This window comes from Ptychodera flava, chromosome 16 (assembly GCF_041260155.1).
Source record: "Ptychodera flava strain L36383 chromosome 16, AS_Pfla_20210202, whole genome shotgun sequence".
Taxonomy (NCBI): Eukaryota; Metazoa; Hemichordata; class Enteropneusta; family Ptychoderidae; genus Ptychodera; species Ptychodera flava.
The window spans coordinates 11,610,875-11,633,992 of NC_091943.1; the positions used below are offsets into that span (position 1 = coordinate 11,610,875).

General features: G+C 37.3%; 1 protein-coding gene across 1 annotated transcript; it reads right to left on the bottom strand.

The window, feature by feature from the left end:
- Nucleotides 1-3,459: 3,459 nt before the first annotated feature.
- LOC139152820 (TOG array regulator of axonemal microtubules protein 1-like) lies at nt 3,460-22,006 on the bottom strand. Its single transcript, XM_070726165.1, has 6 exons — nt 19,867-22,006; nt 9,566-9,698; nt 8,873-9,019; nt 5,430-5,636; nt 4,775-5,051; nt 3,460-3,642 (listed from the first exon to the last, which is right to left on the bottom strand). Exons 1-3 carry the CDS (start codon nt 21,787-21,789, stop codon nt 8,973-8,975), a joined length of 2,103 nt encoding a protein of 700 aa, XP_070582266.1. The 5' UTR covers nt 21,790-22,006; the 3' UTR covers nt 3,460-3,642; nt 4,775-5,051; nt 5,430-5,636; nt 8,873-8,972.
- Nucleotides 22,007-23,118: the final 1,112 nt, after the last annotated feature.

Sequence of the window (23,118 nt, forward strand, 5' to 3'; positions counted from 1 at the left end):
AGTCCATTGAACTAATCTTAACACTTATATGAAGTCAGGACAACACTTTGACATTTCATAAAAAAATGTCCTTCAATTATTTGGCCATGGCCAGTGAGTGGGAAGAATATGAAGTATCATCTCTGTTGACTAAGAAGTATGATTTATCTGTTGAATGATTCCCTATGCACGCATGCATCAATGTCAGGTCAAATGTTCAAGGTTTTTCATCAACATTACATCCTATGATTAATTAAATTGATTAAATTTGTTAATAATGTGTATCAATGTTTTGTTAACAGTTTTATGATCAACAATTAAATTTACCTTTTCCAACAACGCCTACGTCTTCACTGAGGTCTTCATTATCCACGGCACCGGGGTGAGTAAGTGATGCCATAGTAAGTGGAGACACCACATTGCCTGGTACAGAGATGGGAAAAGGCAATAAATTCAGAGAAAGACATAAAACATGTCATAGAGCTGCTAATATTGGGAAAAAATGCAAAAGCGGCTTACAATGGATATCTTTCAATGCTAGTAATATTGACTTGTTTGTCCGAGAAAATATCAGTAGTTAACACTGCAGCTGTGACTGTGCTGAGTTGAGTTCGGCCAACTTCCATGAAACTTTATGTGGCTCCTAAACGAATTGATGCAATGGAGAAATGGCTGGCACTGAGAAGCTATGAATGTTTTACAGAGATAAGAGAGACTGGCTGGGTTACCTTTGGTCTGCCGCCTCCTTTCCTAGCATTAGCTTTGGCATGAGTCGGTATTGGAGGTGAATCTGTTCTGGGCAGTATTTGTGATGGAGACACAGAGACATTGCCGCTGTCTTGTTTGCCGTACCCCTGTCCAACAACGCTGACATCAGATTTGACTTTATCTCTGAACGTCACGCCTCCTGTGGGACTGAACTCAAACGGGTTGGGTTCAAGATCCTTGCTGCCAATCTCTGGACTCTCCTTCTCACTGGTGGACAACCTGGCAACCCGTGGTTTATTACTGAATGGAGATTCGTTGGATTTTTTCCTACAACAGTACAGAACACCAAGAAGATTAGAACTCTATGTATTTAAATGAAGTATCAATATTTCTTTTCCCTATTCTCTTCTGGTTTCCTAAAACACAAAGTCTATGTCATTTGTTTGATTTTAAAAATCAACAATTTCAGGACATTTAAATGGCCATTTCCCTTCATTGTAAACCATAGTTTCCACAATCAACAAGAATAAATGAAACACATCAGGGTACAAAATGTGACCCTGCACACATGAATTACTTTGCAAGTCCAGCTATGAGATTTACATTGTCAAGTTTGTTCAGCTGAGTGATAGCAGCAGCATTCATATCACTTGTCTGTGATATGTTCAGTAATACTAAATAAATTTACAGATGAAATTTACTCTGGATTATATTTCTTCCACAGCATAAAGATAACAGACAAAAACTTTTTTACCAAACTCGCATTACAGATACAGCAAGTCAAATTAGGATTTAGACTATCTCATAATACTTGAGTTAATATGTTGATGGGTTTTCTAATCAAAACAATACTTGCAGAAGTACATTTCATGCATAAAGGTAACTCACAGAATGCTGGACTTAAACCATACTAACATGAAACCTTTTCAACTATATCTTTAACATGATTCCACTGTTTTTTAAAATTGAAATTGTGACCTGAATAATGTGAAATGAGGGCTAATACAAATCTTGAGACAGCTGAACACACCCTAAACAGTCTTATGGATGCTCTTGTTCAGCGATGCAAGACATACATATTTGTTAAACAGTGTCCTGTAATGTTGAAGTGGCAATACATGCCATAGATATATCAACATACTAAAGCCTTCAGGAAATGAGAGTCAGTCAACCAAAACTTATTAAATTTGCATCTTGTTTTACAAAGAAAAGCTAATTTAGACTTACTAATATAAATATCAATAGCCGGTCTTTGTAAAAACATCAGATGTTTACAATGGGAAAAGTATTTACTTAGAGGATCAGTCGTTCAGGAAAATTACATCCTCTTCAATAAACGACAATCAATCAAACGGCCAGTGAAATATTTCATCCCAAGAAAATATGACAAGGCCTGTTTGTTTTATTTTCTTGTAAAATGAAAATTTTACGATCATTTTTCAATTTGGATGACTTCATTGATTATTGAAAACTTTCAAACTAGTTTTCTAGTTTTCTTCTATCCTTGAATATTCCATGGCTTACAATCTGCATTTTCGTGGACCATCAGTCAAATTGAGGACTTCTACTTAAAAATATTCTGCAGCTGGCATTATCTCTGAGCTTTTAGCTCATTCCCAGCTTTGCATGGGAAGAGGTGGCAAGTTAAGATAAGAAGCCATTTGCAGATTACAGGGTACAAGCCTTGACGTAGAATTATTATAATGAATGTATAGCAGAGCCTTTTAAGGTGATAAGCTATGTTATTGACAATTGTCATAATAAGCCTTTTTTCAATACAAAAACTCATCATTTGGTACCTAAACACTTGTACAATATCTAAAAGGTCCTTTTCACAAGCTTTCATACAATCTTATGTATAGCCAAATTCAATTATTATAGACTGTATCAGTTAAGTGTTTCTTTTGCTTAACTTTACAAAGGACACACAAAATTTTGATTAAAAAATGTAAGTTACACCTAACATGATTAATTATGAATTGTGATACAGTGTTTACCAAAGACACTTGATTCTTATGTCTACTGTAAGATAAAACAACTCTCAGACTTTACGAAAGGTCACTTCATTTCAATTTCAATGCTAATTTTGTCAACATTTTAAATGTTATGGCTGCAAGAGATGACAACTGAGATGACTACTGGAGACCACCTGTTTGACACACTTATTTGAGACTTGGTAGAGACATTCATTCCTTGAAGTCATTTACTTTCTTTGAAGTTTATAATACATGTCAAAATGTCAAGCTAACAGAAAATTAATCAAATATACATAGGTTACAGTACATTCTGTTTTCAGCTTAAATTTTATAAGAATATCAATTTAGTTCACTGCATATGGCAGTATCAGAAAATGTTCACCTCAAATTGTTACAGTATGGCATAACCATCTTACATACTTATTTTCTCAGATTTTGACAAAAAATATTCTTGCGCAAGTGGCCAGCGACCATTACAACAGTTCTTTTTTTACTTCTCCCCTTCCAAAAACCAAGCATACAATAAGAATGGTGGACCAAGACAGACATTGTTGTTAGAACCCAGTTACTTAGCGGTTTCCATTTAAGTATTACAACCCTAACCCCTGGATCTAAAAAGTTAATAACCTTTGACAGGTTCTTCCCACTAGGTCTACTGATCTTTAGGCTTGCCATACACAAACTTTGAACTGCATACGTCACAGGCATGACTCCAAATGACTCAAACTTTGTACTACACATATCAAAGGGCTAACTCCAAAATTACTACACTTCTTTGAGCTTACCCTTTTTTCTTTGGTGTACTCTTTGGTGAGGGATCAAGACTATCATAGAGCACACTGTAATGACCACTGTCCTCAAATGGAGGTGACGGTGACCTGGATGTTGTACGGCTTGATCCATTGGAATGGTCCGCTTTCCTTGCTGCACGCTTTCTTGCGGCGCTGTTCCGCAGACTCTGCAGGGAATTCTGCATTTGCTGAAATGGAAGTCACAACAAGGGAAGGAATGAGACAGTGGTAAACAGCAACAGTGATTGCAAATTGATTTCCAGAAGACCTGGACATGCAGACATGGCCACATATGCACATATGCATACATACATGTACACATATGCCATTACACACATACACACACATACACACACAAAACACTGCATCACATGCAATTCGACATTTAACATGTAACATTTCTCATATTTGATCATGATCACTGCATTCTTCATGATTTAAGTGAGGTCTAAGCAAGCAGCCACAACAATAGGGATGTGCACACATTTTTAAGTTGAAACATATGGGACATCAATACCATCAATGGTCTATTTCAGAAACCAAACCAGAAATACCTTCTTTATCTTTAAACAAATCTAGAAATCTTGCAAGGACCAAAAAGACATGTTTATTGGTGGATGATTTGCTATGAACTTACTATTACTATTACTGTACCACCAATACACAAAGTGAGTATAAGAAAAATGTTTGTCACAGTGATATACAGTAGCATCTTTCTTCAAAAATGACATGTCCATTTCTGGATGAGATATGCTTGCAATGTTATTTACACCCAAATAATTGAGTTGACAACAATCATCAGTGTGAACCTGCACGTGAACGACAATCCAAAGATAAGTGACTTCCCAAAAGTAAACAATAAACCTGACTTATGTGATGGTGAAGTAAAATTTGTCACTGCGCCTTTAGAAGTATTGAATGGATGTCCAAAGCCATTACAACAATACAAAACTCTTTTTGACCCACACGTACAAACTTACATACCAGACCTCTACGTTTTCATTATCCTAAAATGGTATTTTGTGGGCGTTTTTTGAGATTCCTTATCATTTTAACTCTAGTTCCTTACTTGTCTTTACCTTTCCCCTTTATTAACAGTGATTTATTCTGTTCTTTTCCTAATTTTAACAGTATTGTCAAGGGCTCTTACACAATATTATTAGGGATATAGGCACATTGTGGATTTCTGCTTAACATCACCGATCAACTGAAAATTACATGCTTCAATCAAATCAATACTATGTTAGAAAAGAACACCTGGTATATCAATGATAGAGGAATATTGATCCTCTGAAATGATGAGCTTGGTATCAAACTTACATTAAAATCGTCATCGCTATCTTCTAAATCATCAAAGTCATCATCTTTTTAGTGTTGATGAGGTAGGCCCTGGCTCTGTCGGGTTCTGTTGTCCCGAGGGGGCGGCTTCCTTTGTCGTTTAACGCCAGCGGAGGCACGTGTTTGGTTTTCCTATTCGCTGATCTGGCCAGGGTTGGTTTCAGTGGAATTGCAGCCTGGTTGACTTTGTTGCTTTTCTTGGGTGATTCCTCGGACCCAGGCCATTCAGGAGGGTATACTGTGGACGGAGTTGTTGGCTCTGGAATGAAAGACAACATCATGGTTTGACTTACACGTGGAAAAAAACAGGTGTGACTTGTTTACTGATACTAATGTTTTGGATCGTACACAAGAAATAATGCTCTGTGGAAATACTATGACAATTATACTTGTATAGCACATATGACATAGCATAACATACATGGAATACATATGAATAGGAAAGCTAGACAGAAATGATATCTGCCAACTTGCTTTCTTCAAAAGTATATCGTGATAATTTATATTTGAATATTGGTGATTCTGATGGGTCAACAGTAATGCAAGAAATTAAATATGAAATAAGAATATCCAGATATAAAATGGTACATGATCTAGTAAGCACAGCATGACAAGTACAGGAGACACTGGCGCTTACCTGAGAGAGGATCAACTCTTTTTCTGGGTATTGGAGGAGGCTCTTTATCCTGGTTTGGCCAGGTACTTGCAAGGCTCTTGCGCAGGAACTCTTCATCTTTGCTGGTGCCGCCGAACGACGGGAAATACTTGTCATCCCTGTCTTTGCTGTCCTGTCTGCCAACGCCACGCTTCTTGTTTGTGGAACTGGCAAGAATGTCAGTTTCACCTGAAAGGAACCACACCATGTCAACAGTTCAGATGACACATTAGACTTTTAGTTTCAACATAGATACTGTCTATAGTTTCAAAGGTAGCTGTGATGATGTGGAGTGTGGTTGACGATAAAATCCAGCTGTTGGGGAATAAATGTATGATTGTGCCGGTCACAGAGAGAAGTGCTAATGTTGGTTCAAACTGTTAAATATATCTTGGTATTAACCCACAAAGCATACACCCCAGCAATTTTTTCAAGGAAAAACTTAAAAATCTCATTCTGAACAATTTTAAAGAACTTGTTTTTAGAGGGGCAATTTTTGATTAGTTTTATCTCTGAACAGAATGATAACCTGAATACAACTTTCAAAGGTGACAAAAGGATTTAAACCACATAAACAGTAAAATTTAATGTAAATGAGCACTAATGTGAGAACCAACAAACCAAGGGTTGAGGATTCCACTTTAATTTTTCAATTGAAATAGAAACAAACAAGATTAAACAAGAAAATTATCAAACAAGGTTTCAAGAAGGAAACAAAACAAAATGGCATTTCATTCAGTATGCTATTTCATTTAGTTTGGTTTGGTTTGGTGATATCTTTTTATTTTAACATACAATTGTGCATATTTGAACACAAAAACATCTTTCTGAATATAGTTTGGCCAAAACAGATTTCAAATACCTCTCAGTATGCCTTCATATATGCTTACTTGATCAATATTTTTGACAAATCTATGATTAATACTGAGAATTGTCAGTTCCTAATTGTCTTTTTCTTGTCATTATCCTGATTTTCATGACATCACACAGGCTATATATGTGAAATTATGTATAAATCTTGAGGCAAAACATGTTAAATACAGTAATTACTGCCGGTATTTTGCTCAGTGTTACAGAAAAAAGGTAGCTGCATTATGAGTGAAAATAAAGCCAAATCAAAATCAAAACAGGTAAACAGAGCAAAAAATGAATGAACACGTTAAATACAGTCTCTGTGCTATGCACATCTTGGCTGTTAATACTGGGTGAATAGCGATGACGTGAGAGGTGAGAAAGGCTACTTATGGATCACTGCAACTTTGGTGTTTTCAAAATCAAAACATTCTCAGCACAACCACACCTTTGAGATTTCTTTGAGATTTCACACCACACCCAATGTGATGGGAAGAATGTAGTTCAGTCGTTTACATGACCCTTATTACTGTGTGTTTTTATAGCGTCTCTTTGGGCAATTATTCGCAGGGCATACTCCCTGGTGTAAATGGGTTGGTTGGGTCAATTTTGCTATGCGAGTTGGGACACCAGATGTGATTCTGACACATATAACTCATAGCTATGATAAACCTGCATGTTTAAGCCACAACATCAAACCCTTTTATCAACAAAACAAAATGCTGTGTGACAATTTTTTTTAAGTGAAGGAGTGCTGTGAAATTAATGTTTTATTTTTCTTGCTTTTGTTCTGATGTGGCAGAGTTTGTTGCCAGTGCAAAGGTTATGTGCACTGTAAATGTTAAACTAGTGTTAACAGTCTGACTTGTGTATACTGGTAAACTCAATTAACTGATGTGTGGAACTGCACATGGCAAACTCAAACGATGACACGATGTAAACAATTTTTGAGCATTTAGATTTACTAAACAAACTAATGCACTGATACAAACTGTTCCATACATGGCGAGTGAAAAACACTAGGAAACGAACAAACCACTTCCAAAGTAGGGCATGGATACCCCGGATGGATACCGAACTGTCAGACATTCAGTGGATGTGACACACTCTGACTGCCTGAGAGTTTCACACAGATCAAGTGATATCAAAAGGGACATATTGTGTGATGGCAGACTGATATACAAAGAAGAAAACCCTACTCTGATAATCTTGTTGAATTTTTGATTGACTACGGCCATCTGTTTCCTTCAATATAAAACTCACTACAGTATGTCAATACAAATATAACTGCAAACATAAAACTGTAGTGTGGCTTGAATATGATATGCGCAAGTGTAATGTACTGTTATGGACTACGGATTATCTGCAACCATATATGTACTGCATTTTATTCATTAACTGCTACACTGTTACAGAACACAGTACAATATTACTTGCAGTTACGCTGGCAATAATTGTGATCAACACAGCTTGGTTAATATTGATAGCAAATGAGGTTAGACAGAATACGGTGCAATTTAACAACACACTTCATATACAAGAATGATTGTGCTTTAAGAGTGTTTGTATTATTGGATTACAAGCTGGTTATTTTCTTTTTCACTAAATTACTAATTTTACCAAAAAAATATTTTATTGCATTAGTTCAAGCGTAAGTGCAGCACAGCATACCAGCAACTCAAAAGGCAAAACTCTTTACCAAAGATATCAGTGAAAGAAGTCCCATTGGTATATTTCCAGCCCGGCCAGTCTTCAAAAACCAAAACAACATTTACAACAAAACACAAACAAATAAAACAAAAGAAAATTAAAGCATAAATGAAGTGGATGGCAAATAAATGCTAGAGAAGGATGGCAGAACAAGGAAAAGGTAAGTACCTTGACGCATACAACCTGTTCTTATAAAATGCACATAAATTTATATTTTGTCAATTCAAGTGTATCACAATGATAAACACCTTAAGTACCTTTTCGTAAGTTTATCTAGTCATGTACGGATACCTTAATTATTAAAGGGATGGTAGCCGTAACTTTTGAGGATTATTTTCACCATTTCTATTTTGTACATCAACAACCAGTTCTTGTCCTACTCCCAGCAGTATGGTGAAGCACCCACTATTCAGCATGCCCACACAGAGTATGTACAAGTACATGTAAAGTGCACCATTATTGTTTACATTTGAATTTTCATCACAACGACAATTTGCTTGTCAATAGCAACAGTGCACTCCGCACATGTACAGGCTGCATTAACATGCTGAATACTGTGTATCTCAATATGCTTTTTGGGGGAGTAGAACAAGAAACTGTAGTTGACATATAAAAAAAAGTGAAAAAATCATGAAAAGTTACAGATACTGGCCCTTTAACACACTTATATTTTAACCTTTTTTTAATAACATGAAGGAAACATGGTGCAACACAAGACTCATTTTCCAGCAACTTTAATATCCAGCAATAAATTTACAGATTTCAGACCTTCAAATATGATCACTGTGCCTCTTACAAAAGCTAAAGGACTACATATAATGTAACACACTATTTGCAGATTTTTTTATGGCGATAAGATTTACCTCTATCGGTTGATGGTGCACTGTGGCTGATTCCAGAGTCATCGGTTTACTTCCAAGCCAGCAGTATATGCATTGAAGGACGGCCGCTCTCGTTCACGTTTCAATTTGTGAGGTGTATCTGACGGTATGATCCTCCAGCCCCAGAACCTGCATTAGCAGAAGCATGATGAAGTTAGTGGCAAAACTACAGGAAGAAAAGACTACTTATCTGGGGATAAGTCATAAATCTTGGTACAAAAATCCCTCCCTCCCTCCCTCCCTCCCTCCCTCCCTCTCTCTCTCTCTCTCTCTCTCTCTGCCTTTGTACACATTTACATGATGAAGGTTTGATGGTTCAACTAACTAGAAATCAGCATCCACCAGGAAGGGTGAGGCAGAAGACTATACCTGTGCATTCAATATCTGCTCTATAGATATCCAATTAAAGTCTAAGACAAATGTTACATACAAGATTTTCAATCAAGGGATTATGGATAGGCCACCCTCAATATTGTTAATTGTCTTTTACATGAAACAGTAAATTAATCTATTACATGAAAGAGTTAATTTATCATCCACAAAGCATGCAAGTCTTGTTCTTGACCTGCTGAACCATCCCTCTCAAATTTGAGTGGAGAACACTGAAAACCACACAAAATGAAAGGGTACACGGATAATGAGAATGGTATTTGTAATGTGTAAGATTTAACTTGCCTGAATCTGGCGACTGATCTCTGGAACCAGATGATCCTTTGGGGTATCTGAATGGCTTGATTTCAATGTTATCATCCACCTCACTCCAAGTATGCCTGGCTTTAAGTGGTGGCTTATCTTCATTTGGTCGTTTCTGATATCATACATAGAAATGGGAGATAAAGAACCAAGACATGTCAAAAGGCCATTTCTCTGACAGTTGACACATTTTTATTTCTTTAAAAGCACACTGTCACATACATGTATACTGTATTTGAATTTAAAAACTATCGACTGTTGATTGACCAATCAGAGTGCTCAATTCAGGGTGTTTTATCTACTCGTAAAGCCTTGGTCACCAAATTCCAGAAACGAATGACAGCACCGTAGTAAAGTACTGTCCAATCAAAAGTGAACATGTCATATTCTGTAGACATCTGGTACGTTTTAATATTCAAATTTGGTAACACAGCGGAAACCAGCTGCAACACAAAATCTGCTGTGCCCTAGGGCATTTATATAATGTGCCCTAGGGCATTTATAGGATGTTCCATTACATTGGAAGGCTATTTCACAAATAAAAGTTTTAATTCATATCCTAAACATGTTACATTGACAAAGGGACGGTTGACGTAAAGACATTGAAAACGAAATATCAGTTAGGGGCGATAGTTTTTAAGTCGGATAAAACCCTCATACTCGGGCTCTTCTGGTATATAAAGTCCAACCCTACGATAAAATGTCTCGGCCTGCGGCCTCGACATTTTATCGTTGGTTGGACTTTATATACCAGAAGAGCCCTCGTACTCGGGCTTTATCCTATACATCATTCTCGTTTTCTTACACTCACAGTCCAAAATCACTCTACTAACTCGGTGCAACAAAACCTTATTTTTTTAAAAATATAACTGAGTAATGGTACAAAGCAATTTGTGTACTGTGACTCCCACTTAATGTTTTTATATTTTGTATTGGGGAGTTGAACCAGACAGGCAGCAATATTCACATTTTATCATATACCTATGTCCAAATGGTAATTCCATTTGAGTTCTTGTAATTTTTTAGACAGGCTCTAGCAAACATTCTACCGCTTGCAAGGCGCTGTCTACCTCCAAACAGGTAGTGAGCAAGTTGTATTACAGTGATTATTCACAAAACCTGTTGACATGGCGCCTCTCAGGGCAACCAAACAAAATGGCCACCTTCCTCCATTCCATATGACAATCGAGTGCCATCAAAATCAGGGGGAGATTTAAAGCAAAGGAAAGTTTTTGATCGGAAATGATTGTAATAACATATTGCACCATAAAAAGTCCTTCTCGTTTGACTATTATATGCATCCCGGTATCTTTTCTTTAGTGTTTGTTAGGGTAGGGAGGATCTGTCACGTGTGGTGGTGTTGACTTCACAGTTTATGAATGACGCCTGTTTACAAAAATATTTCCATATTTATACGCGAGGCAGAATAAAAGTAAAGCCCCAAAATTTAAGGTTTTCCGGTCATTTGTAAAATTCTGGGAAAGAGTATATGACAATGAGTGGTTATTATCCAATATTGCCCGCTATTTGTGCTGTGTCAGCATTTGTGTAATTTGTGCTGCATCAGACACTCGACTTTGTTGTGTGTCTGATGAGCACAAATGACAATCATACTGATACAACACAGGAACAGGCAAATTGAGTAATAACCTTTAATTATTCAGTCAAAATCCATGAGAGTGAGTTTGGAAGAGCTATGGGCACATGGCTGCAGAAACTTCAAACAAGTTTTCAGAGTAAAATAACTATTCACACGATATGTGACAGGTGTCAGCTCTTTCAGTCTCCCATCTTTCTACAGAGGTCCACTTTTGTCGCATAAAACAATGGAACCATATTGAAAGTTTGTTATGGAATACTCTAGTTGGCACACTTCTGTCATAATCCCTTTTGTCAGGTTAAATATTTTATTTCAAAATCAACAGCCATATTTACATAACATCCTGGTGAAGACAAGCGTTGCCTTTCAAATCAATGCCTGCTGTAAGTTTTGTCTAATGCTGTGAGATCATTCACACCATCCACACAAGAACAACATACTTTGTGTAAAGGTAGTATCAGTGATGGTGTATGTACGCAACTGAAGTAAAACGCTACCCATAATGTTGCCACGGCAATCTATCATAATTAAAACTGTCTGAAGGCAAATACTTAACCTCACATGGCCTCTTTTGTACCTAACATATTGCTAGTGGCAGGCCACCACTCTGAATTATTGATGAAATCCCGGTAATCAATGGCAATTTAATTCAGATACAGACGGAAAGTCCGGCAAAGCTCTTACAACCTTCCCGTTGTGGGGCAGTCAAAAGCAATTAAGAACATACTGTAGCAGAGTAGATTATTTATTATTCATGACACTTTCCATATGCATGTCACTTTTACAGTCTTTACATTTCAAAATGGGAATAATCAAGCATTCGCTTCAACTTCTCACCAAATTCTTTGCTCCAATTTCAGGGTCAGGGTGATGTTACAATTTCAGAATATGTACACTGTCAATATTTTAAGAAACCATTTTTCCTTTGGTACTTTTGGTTGGGATTATTAATGCAATGGTTTACCATTGTTCATGAAATAAAGCTTTATAATTAATGTACAGGAAAAAGGAAATGGTCAAGGTCATTAGAAATAAGTTTCCGCCGAGCTGTTACATTGATATTTCTGTATTACAATCTTGATAATGACCGTGACTCAATTGTTATTGCCTGTTATTTGTGTTTGTATACCTTAGTCGCTCACCCCCGGAACCAAGTCAGCCGATGAAACAATTTCAATTAGTAGTATCTGTGTGGCAAGATGCCATCAAGTCTGGGAGTCTGGGCATTGTTTGCCACTGAAATCTGTATGTAGAGCCTGGTCACACCTTGATGCCAAACTTAAAAAGGCGAAATGACCGTACCATCTTTTGAGATGTGTTTTTCAGAACAGTGTACTAACAGCATGTTAATGAGTATGCGAGTGGAGCAGGCAACAGCACATCAATATTTATGAGTCTGCAAGGTCAACGGTATCTAGAGTAGCAGGCAACAGCAAACAACTTGCAACACACACACACCCAGCAATGTCTACAGCAATCTGTAATGTACAGTGCAAAGTTCTGTCTCTTCACTGTCTTTTTGAATAATCCTGCAAGCCCTGAGGGTAGTATGAAATGGGTTGCTGTGCTGTTGTACATCAAACAACAACATGAATAACAGTTCATAATGAGTCTAAATAACCAGACTGTGAAAACCATTGAGTTGAATGAGCCGTATACACACCGAAGATAGACTCTGTCCATTCAAAAAGTACTTTTTCATGCATGTCCCTGAGCAAATATGGCTATTTCTACCACACTTTGTGCCTCACTAGAGACACACTTTGAAGACTGAATAGAAGTAACTGCATCAAATGCAGAGTTATGAAAGGAAATTTAAGTTTCAACTGTTAAAACATCGTAAAGCTGATGACAATCATTGACATAGCATGAATTGTACTTTTAGACAAGGCATACATGTACTGTCCATCATTCACTATCATTTGTTTTTTTATAATTATGTGTAAAACTAGTTATTAATACATATTTTCTAGTGCATATTTTTGTGTGAATTATATAAGTCTAAGGGATCTCAGACATTTACATTATACCTTTTCTAGTGCATATTTTTGTGTGAATTATATAGAAGTCTGGGGGATCTCAGAGATTTACAGTGTATTATCAGCTACATGTACATTACTGCAATTATTCTATAATTTTTTTGTGAAAAGTAAAGTCTACTAATATCTTGATATCCAATTAGTAGTAATTCTAGGGATATACATTTATATCACACTCTCATTTACTCAAGCGTTAAGAAAATCAAAACTCATTGCTGACCACAGTAATATCTACAGGCTAATGGCATTCAACAAAATGAGGGGAATAATTTAGTGTTTTACCATTGGCATTCTGAATATACCAAACCAATTAATGCTTAATTTATCAACTAAAATATGAAAAACTGTGACAACTGTTGAAATATTGCCCATGCATTACCTTTGGATGAGATATTGTGTCAACATGTGGTTTAGGAACAGCCTGAAATCATTTAGTTAAAATTTGTTAATGTCTCCCGATATTTAGATCCAAGTTTATTGATATATTGGCGGTAATGACAACAAAAGTGGGTCAGCATAGCGACTCAATAATATGAGTGAATAATCAATACAGGAATAAATGTAAATGTATATGTTGGAATTCATCATTGATTCTACTCTCTATGAAACCATACTGGCATTATTCAGCATAAATGTGCAAAATTTTCTTGTTAAACACTTCTCACAACATAGTATACATACACTCACATTTCACACTTGTTTTCCTGTTTTTTGTCTTCAGGGAATAATTACTAAGAAATGCTGTGATTACAATTGATACAATTTCAATGAAATGGTCAACAGGTGACCGAAAATCTGCTGTTAATTTAGACTTTTAAAATTGAATACATCAACAGTTTTTTTTTTCTGTGCTGTATATTGTAAGATTTTCCACACGACCATTTCTGTTACATCTGTACCCGTATATCAGTACACCCATTAATTTGACCACAACAATTACGTAAACGTGTTGCAAATAGCAGAATTATACATTGTACTACACAGAGGTAGGGGAAAGGTTAATCTTCTGACACAAAAGACAGAACACAGGCACTGAAACTTCTGGGATAGCATAAAGCCATCAACAAAATATTTCATGAAAAATTTGAATAATTAGTCAAGGTATGGCACACACGTACTTACTGTGGTTAGCAATAGAATTATGTAGACCCCACAATCTATGTGTACCTATAATCTCTGACTGTAATTGCATTAAATGCCATGCAAATGAATGAGAATCAGAGCAAAGATACTGCACATACTGATAAACCATGAACGGTCACAGAAGTTGTAAACAATTTTAGTACGTAATATGAACCAGGTAACTTTTGATGATTAGTTGAGTATTGTCATGACATTGCCTAAATTCTACCCTAATATAGTACATGGGCTTTGATCAGTTCTTTTAAAACAATTTTTTGTGAATATTATAAACTAAAATTTGGCTCCCATATGTTTTTAACGAACATGCCCTTTGCTATTTAACACTCCCCAGAAGGGTATAGTGCAAAGTTTGGTGAACATACCTGCGTCACCATAACAATCACTATGACGACAAAACAGCACCCAAAAGGATGACATCAATTCAACAGACAACATCATTTGTGGTAGAAAAATATCACTTTATCGGATAGCATCAGTGATCGATGGCCCATCTGATATCATATGACACGCTGGCATTTGCTGTGAATTTTTTTTTAGACAGGACTTCAATAGTGACAATAAACACATGCTACAGAGTTGAGTAGAGTTGAGTTGAGTAAACTGTGGGAGGTTTGTATTTGGGAGGCATTTTTTTCACATACAAATTAGGCACTATTTACTCTTCACTGTGTTTATAGGTATATACAGTAAATTATGAAGATTAAATTGATTTTTACTGTGTAGAATTGAAACTGTTTGATATGAGAAAATCCCCTTCAACACAAGGTACTATCTGTTGAGTAATTCCTGCAAGCATACAATTTTCTTGTACACAAGCAACATTATACATGTACATGTATATTCTTGGTTATGTCAAATACAGGAATGCAAATTGGAAGTGGTTTTTTTTCTTAAACTTAGAGACAACAGTTTTTGACAAACCTTAATTTAACTTTCACAAAAAACCCTGCAATCTTGTAATCATTGTGTTAGCATAATTTCACATCAAATTTTTCACCGAATTGCAATTGTGTCACAAAAAATCTATGTTGATGTACATACGGTCCCATATCAAGCTATACAGCAGGTATGATTCATTGTATTAATTGTGGGGGCTGCTTTTAAGTAATACCAGTATATGATTTTTATCAACAAGTAAATTACGCTCTTCTGTTCTCTAAGCTCCCTAAAATATGAAGAAACACAAAGTTTTCAGCTTGTAAACTAAACACTTTGAGTACAATGATCATGGCTGACAAATGTATTCTTAGTCTGGGAATAAATTTAGGTATCAACGATAATACTGGACATACAACGTACAGTACACACTGAATCTGTTGACATGTTGAACACTAGGCACTTCTATATGATTTCAGGCGTATATGCAGAACAAGAACAGCTGTTTCACAAACAGCAAACTTTATTAAAGTTGTAGCTGCAGCTTTTACATATTGCTTGACGAAAAAAAGCCTAAAACACTGATGTTCATCATAATATATAGTTACAATGTAGAGAGAATGTTTCCATCCATGTATAATTTGATGACTACTCTCTCTCCCACGCAGGATAGTATTCAAAATCTGTCATCGTGAGTGCAGTTTTATTGACGGATGTTCGATTCCCCCTAAGGTATCATAATTCACAAAGACACAGGTCATTCAACTTTCCCCTACGTCATCAACAGAGTGACAACACAGACAAAAGACTGGCATTAAAAACCAATGACTATGGTGACCATGTGCATGAACAATGAGCAAATGACACTTTTTGAAACAACACTGCTAATAAATCAGCATTGTTGGTTGGTAGATGAAAAGTGTTATGACGTTCATCTGTAATAAAACATGCAACTTTCGCTCATTGATATACAATGTATGAATCAAAATTGCTGTTTAAACACATATCATTTGTACCACTCATATCCTATCAGAATTCATTTACACTGTAGTCGGGCTACAACAATATTTTAGTAGCTTCTTGTTTCCACAGGACATATCTACTTATGATCTCAATCAATGAATATCTTTTGGAAACAATAAATGTTACATTTTGCTGGCTGCCATAAACTTTTAATGCAGACTTCAACTACAAGGATGAATGCCCGATACTACAAAAGTTTCTGCTGAGTGAATTCAGAGTTTGTCTGGAAGATCTATGGATGGAGCAGCTGCAGTCCAAAAAATAAATATGTGAATAAACAATAAAGACAGACTTGCTTTCATCTGTAAACCAGTACAGTACCGATTGCAGCTGCTGCTTTTGTTCCTTTTGCGACTTCAAAATATTATTATGTACAACACATCTGTGCTTGTTTTTATGTCTACCATTGGGCGTATGGTTTCAGGTTGACACTGATTATAGGTCTCTATAATAAACAAGCTACATGTAGCTTGTCCTCGGGTAAGGGGTCACAGATAGGAATATGACCTCCCCTGGCTTTGAGTGGACCTGTTGTCATGGACTATCCCTATTCATATCTGGCTTCGCCTAAATAGGCTGCATTGTCCCAACAACCCATATTGGTTGTACAATGGCTACCAAGGGTGCCTCGAAAGAATTACGTTTCACAGGCTGCTGATGGGGAGCCGTCTGAGCCTACTTTACAATGAACAACACTCTTTCTTATTCCCTTTGTAGCTGGTCACAATACGGCAAAAAACACAAATGTGTACATGTACGTGGCAAGCAGAGCTCATCTCACAACACAATCATCAAAAGTACAGCATGTATGCAAACTTCTGACGCAGAAAATCTACCTTTGTTGGAAAAAGTTCAAAGATACAAGCTGGCTGTATGGACAAATGTCAGCCACTGTGATGTCTAACTTTTTACACATAAAAGGTCAATGCTAGATTATACTTCACTGACACATGACATACAGGTTCCTTCAAGGCCTTGTGGTACTAAATTAAGTCCCACTACAAACAAAAAACAGTTTACACTGAGTAACCTTTCTTGAAACCTGTATCTCTCCTGTCACACCTAGACTTTAAATTCTACACTTTAGTTACCATTATGTATTTCTTGATTAATTTAATCCTTTTCCTTGCTGGGGGTTACAGTTCATACTTGCCAGGGTGATTTCATTGAGTCTGATCATTTTCAATTTGACATTCAAATTCTCTTCTCGAGGGTCTGTGCTCCAACATGTTACACTTGATTTTATCCGCCATGCCAACAAGTGCTCTCAACATGGACAGGTAATTTTAAACATTAAAACTGATTTAATACACCTATTATTGTTCATTGTTTTCAATTTGTTTCAGTGTTTTGAGACACCCTTGCAAGGGAACATAGGTTTGACAAAATTCAAATCAGTCAAAAATGGATAACATGTAAGCACATCCCATTTGACGAACAACAGAAAAATTCACAATTTTTCATGAAACACATTTTCATAGCATGTGATTATAAAAATATTTTCATTAGGGCAGTAATGTTAACTGTTGTCTGTACAGCATGACATTGTACAGACATTGTAATGACTGTTTCAAATCATGTCCCTTTCATAGTGCTTGCATATCAATTTGCTTGATCACATCCAAGGTACAGACTGACTATTATTATTAATGGTCACAGTTTTTTAATGAAATGATTGCCACCTGAATTTGAACTGATTTTGATTCAAAAAATCCCATTTTACAGTACTGCTAGATGTAGCTCTACAGAGATTAAACAATGGGTCAAACATCCATCCACAACTTGCACACTGTACGATACTCCTGTACCACATTTCAGCACTGTTGCCCCATATAAAACATTTCTGTTGAGGGTGACTGATTTGTTCTTTTGTTAGCCCATATATATTCTCCTTGAGTGAAAGGAAGAATATTGACGTCTTACAGAATGCTTTTATGTAAGCATTTCATGAAGAGTTGTAAAACTGGAACGATTGATTGTTGTAGAAGCCTTTGATTGTCGCTAAACAATCCAATCCCAACGTCTTTCCAGTTTACCTTTAGATTTTATGACTGTCTGCTAATAGGGATTCAAATTATCCTTGAGTGTTATTGCTGAGCGGCCAAAGCAAAGCCTGTTTAAGTCACATACTACTAGTATTTCATCTGTGAGCTCATTCTTGAGGGATGTGTTTTGGCTGGCAATGGTCAAATACCGTGAGTAGCACACAGAAAAAAAGTTTTTTATTAGACTGACAACAAATGTAGGATGGCAACCATTTTTCAAATAAAATTCAAATACATGAAAGTGGCACATTGAAGATACTGTTATAATGCCATATAATGGCTTGATACAGGACAACTTGCTCAGAATTTACACCTAAGCAAAGGCAGCGCAAGTGGTGTCACTAGTTAACCTGATACTAGTTTCAGAAGTCAACCTTGAAAAAGTTATGTCCCCACAGGAAGTGTCCCTACTTGCCTTTCATACATTGCAAGTACCACTGTGAACCGGCATCGAGGGGGTAGCAACATTAAATATTTATGGTTATCTGTATGCAACTGTTGGAGGACCCTTATTCAATTTATTGATCTGCATGAGTGAACTAAAGATCAACTTGTCCACGTCCCATCAATAATTCAAACAGTATCAACACTAATGAGAAACCCACAAATTTTTTCATACAGTTTTTTTTTCAGAACATGCAATAAGATACCACTGTTTTTCTTTTCAACTGTCATGAAATCACTGATGTTGAACTGTTGCCTTGTCTGAGCTCTATGTATTTATGGCACATAAGATTTCTAAAAGTGCATTGCAAATGCACCTAGTTACTAATCCATCCAGGCCTCAGTGCTGCACTACACTTTCTCTGTGATGTTATGCAAACACTTGAATGGAAATCGCCCCTTACCAAGTCACGTCAAACAATGACATAGTCAACTTTACAATTACAGTGGATGGCACACTTTCTATTCTTGACCCTTTTTAACAAATTTTAGTTATCACTTTTTGCTTATTAGAGCGGAGGATGAAATTCACAGGTGCTTATTTTCCTCAGGTCAAATTATTTCAAATTTTCCAGTTGTACATGCACTTGCCAGAACGTAATGATCCCACTCCAACAAGTTTCCTTGCATATCTTTTTAAAGCTGTGCATCAGAATAATTAGAAATTTTGACACAATGGCAATAACTAGCTTATGTACTTCTTGCACAGATCTATAATATTGTCTCAACTTTTTTAAATGTAATTTTCTTTCAAAACAGAGACTGTCGTACACATTTTATATCTCTCAAAACACATTAGTACCAAATTTATGTAATTGAATACGCTTTGTTTCCTCTGAACTGCCTTCTTGCAAACCATTTCAGTTTAACTTGAATATCGCTGTTACCAGTTCCCTGCGTTTTCACACCATGACTCATTTTCTACCATTTTTGAAAATTTGTAGATTTTAAATTTTAAAGAGTACCCATGTGGTTAAAAACTGAAACCTTTTAAAGCAGGTCACATGACATGTTCCTTCAACCTGAATTTCTTTATGCAGATTCATACTTTGATTAGGTATTAATCAATGAACAGTCATAAACCATGTGCTGCAATTCTAAGATTATACTTACATGAGATGGTGCACTATTGGGGTGGTTTCTTTGATTTGAGTTCTCTAATTTCTCCAATTCTACACCATCGTCTTCATTTGGGAGTTCCTCCCATGGCAATTTCTTCCTATTCTTCCCTGCACTGTGGTATCGCCGTGGAGCTGGAGTGGGACCGATAGTTTCATGGTGTCCTGATGAAGACCTCGCAGATGTGGGCTGAGACAGTTCTCTGTTCTGTTCACTGTGGGTCCTCTCCCTGGCACTGCTTGTTCCACCGCCGGCAGCTGCCATAATCCACTCGATGTCGGCACTTGGGGGAGACCCTCTTGTAGTTGCAGATGCTGGTAGCGGAATAGAGTATTCAACAAGACCATCTTTGTTCAGTCTTGGGAGTTGTCGTCTAGCAAGCCGTGCCTGCACGGCTGCCATAACCCCATCACCTTCCATGCTGAGTTCCACACTATCAACAGCAGATACAAGGGGCTGAAGCCTGCCCGGACCCATTGCTTGGGCTAGGACGGCGAATGCTTCCAAGGAGGCTTGTCGGACTTTCCTTTTGGGATCTACCAATGTGTGTGCAATGGTTTGACATAACTGTCCGAGATCGAAGTCATAGCTAGGAAATGTCAACAATGATGCTATGACAACATTCAGGGCTTCCTCCCGAACTCTTGAGTTTCGATGTTGCAAACTATCAGTCAATAGATTTAGGATAGGTTTAGGTGTAAGTAGTTGCATCAAGTGCATCAGAACTTTCATGTTGGCCTGGCGTATGACAATTTGGTTGTCACCGAGTCGTTTGGTAAGGGCAGTCATCAAAGACTTTAGGTATGGTTTTACCCCCTGTCCTAATTTCAAAACAAGTTTACCAAATATATCCAATGTTACAGTGGTAACTTTGAAGTTCACGTCATCCAGTAAATTGCAAAGAAAACTGATGAATGCCAGTATATGTGGAAGGAGTGGGGTCAATTCGGGCAGGTCATTCACAATTTCACGCAATTCTTCAATGCCTTGAGCTCTAACACGTAAATCATTTTGATCCAGTAGCTGATCCATTGTGTGTTTCGGTATGATACCAAACTCTAGATTCTTCCCAACATTGTCAATATCACGACTATGTCCATGTTTCCATGGGGTGCCACTACCTAAGACACCTTTACTGCTGTTTAGGTTGACGTCTACGTGTCCGTCGTAGCCATTTTCTTCCCTTTCGGTCAGCTGTAAGTAGACCTGTTTGGTGGGCTTTGACAGCCTTTGCACGTAACCATCGAACACTTCATTTCCGACGAGAGAACGGATTCTCTCAAGCGATATGATTGCTATCTTGTTTTCTTCATTTTCCGTATTTCCGTGCAGTCTTTTCGCTAGAGCTTGGGTAATTGTAAATAAGTCTTGTTTAGCGAATTCAGCGGTCAGCAACAATGGGAAATTGATGGTTGTTTCTGCTCTAACTTTCGGATCTGGGCTCTCTAGCCCATGTTCCACTATAGCATGGAAAACATTCTGCACATCTGACGAATGTTTCATGTACAGGTGTAACGTTTGGATGACAGCTTTGCGAAGAGCTACTTTGCTGTCGCCGATATTGGATACCAATTTTGGAAGGACTGTTGACATGCAAGAGTCAAGCTCGTCTTCGAGTCCTGCTATCATCTCCGATATAAGTTGGACACATTGGTGCCGAACGGTCCAGTTCGAGTCCGCAAGAGCTCTTGACAGACCCCTGAACAACGCCGACATGTTTTGAAATTGTATCCTACCGCCATGTTTACGAACTTCCGTTCTAAGGTAATCAAGAATGTCCGACCTTTGTTGAAATCTGTCATCAGAAAGTTGCTCCAAAACAACATCTTCTTCCATACTTTCTGAAATGTTTCTTGAGCTCAAGAAATCTTCATTATTGATGTTGTATATCGCAAACTTGGCAACCGTACTCGCCATTCAATTCGGTTCTTACTTCGCCAAAGGCGGACACAGTTGAGGCAGTCGGTAGATCTACGTGACTCCTGATAATTGATCAACCATTTGGATCACATTGGGAACGTCTGAATCAGGGGTTTGTTGTTTTCTTGTTGCCGGAATTCCAGTTAGATACCATGTAAATCTCAGAACAAAAATGGCGATCCCCTGTTCTCTTCAGACCTGAGGTCACGTGACTAGATGAAGTTCCGGATGAGCCGTAGAGGCAAGCTGTTCTCTAGCGGGTCAAAGGGTACGGCCGCAGAGCTCGGCGTGGTGTTACCATGGTGAAGGACAACTGAACAATTGAGGGATACACAGGTCATTTGCGGATCCCCACAGACTTGGAAACAATAATAGTGTACGTCATGCTTAGAAAGACGATGTTGACACAATGCCCAGATTTTCAACACAGTGCGCTAGGTTGTGTAGATTTTTTTTCCACAGCGCCACAACGCATAGGCCCTACTTCATGCCATTGGCCGACCCAACAGGGACACTGGGTAGCGTCAGACAAGTTGCCGTATCAGCCGTATGTTCATAATACAAAATTTATAGCATTGATTATTAGGGTTTTGCACTGGTTAGTGTATCGCCCAGGGTTTTTTTATACAGTTGCTAAAATGATTAAAATAGGTTTCCATGACCCCAGCTTCACATTCTCGCAACTCGGTATAAGGCCTACGGGCCCTACGTAGGATACTGTGGGTTTGATACTTGTTGAAATTGTCAGAGCTACTTACACCTTTTTAATAGTTGTATGTAGATATCATGTTACTGGAATAGAGACGACATGATAAACGTAAGAAATAAAATTGAGCGTAATCCAAATAGTTCTAAATTCTACATTGGGCCTACAATCTGTTGGTCGGAATGAGTGCTTACCGAAAATGTAATCTTATCAGCCGTATGTGCCTGTAGGCTAACTGTTTCGGTAGGGAATATTCGATACCACTTACAAGACGCTCTTTTCTTTGTTTTAAAATGGCTTGTTTTGAAGATTTTTAACCGACTTGCAATATCTTAATGCATCTGCGTTTTTTCTAGAGGTGATGACATAAAAAAGGTTAAGGATTTATCCAGTTTTGTAGGTTAGATACTGGTTAGTGTAAAAGCGTATATAGGCTATGTATGTGGTCTTAAATATAAAAAAATTATATAGAATTGGTTTCGATGTTATTTAGGACATGGAAAAAATTGTACGGGATGAGTATTAGGTATAGTGTCTTGTAATTCCCGAGGCGCATGACGTAGAATTTTATGGAATAAGCTTATGTTAGGCCAAGTTTGTACAACAGATACATTGTCAGA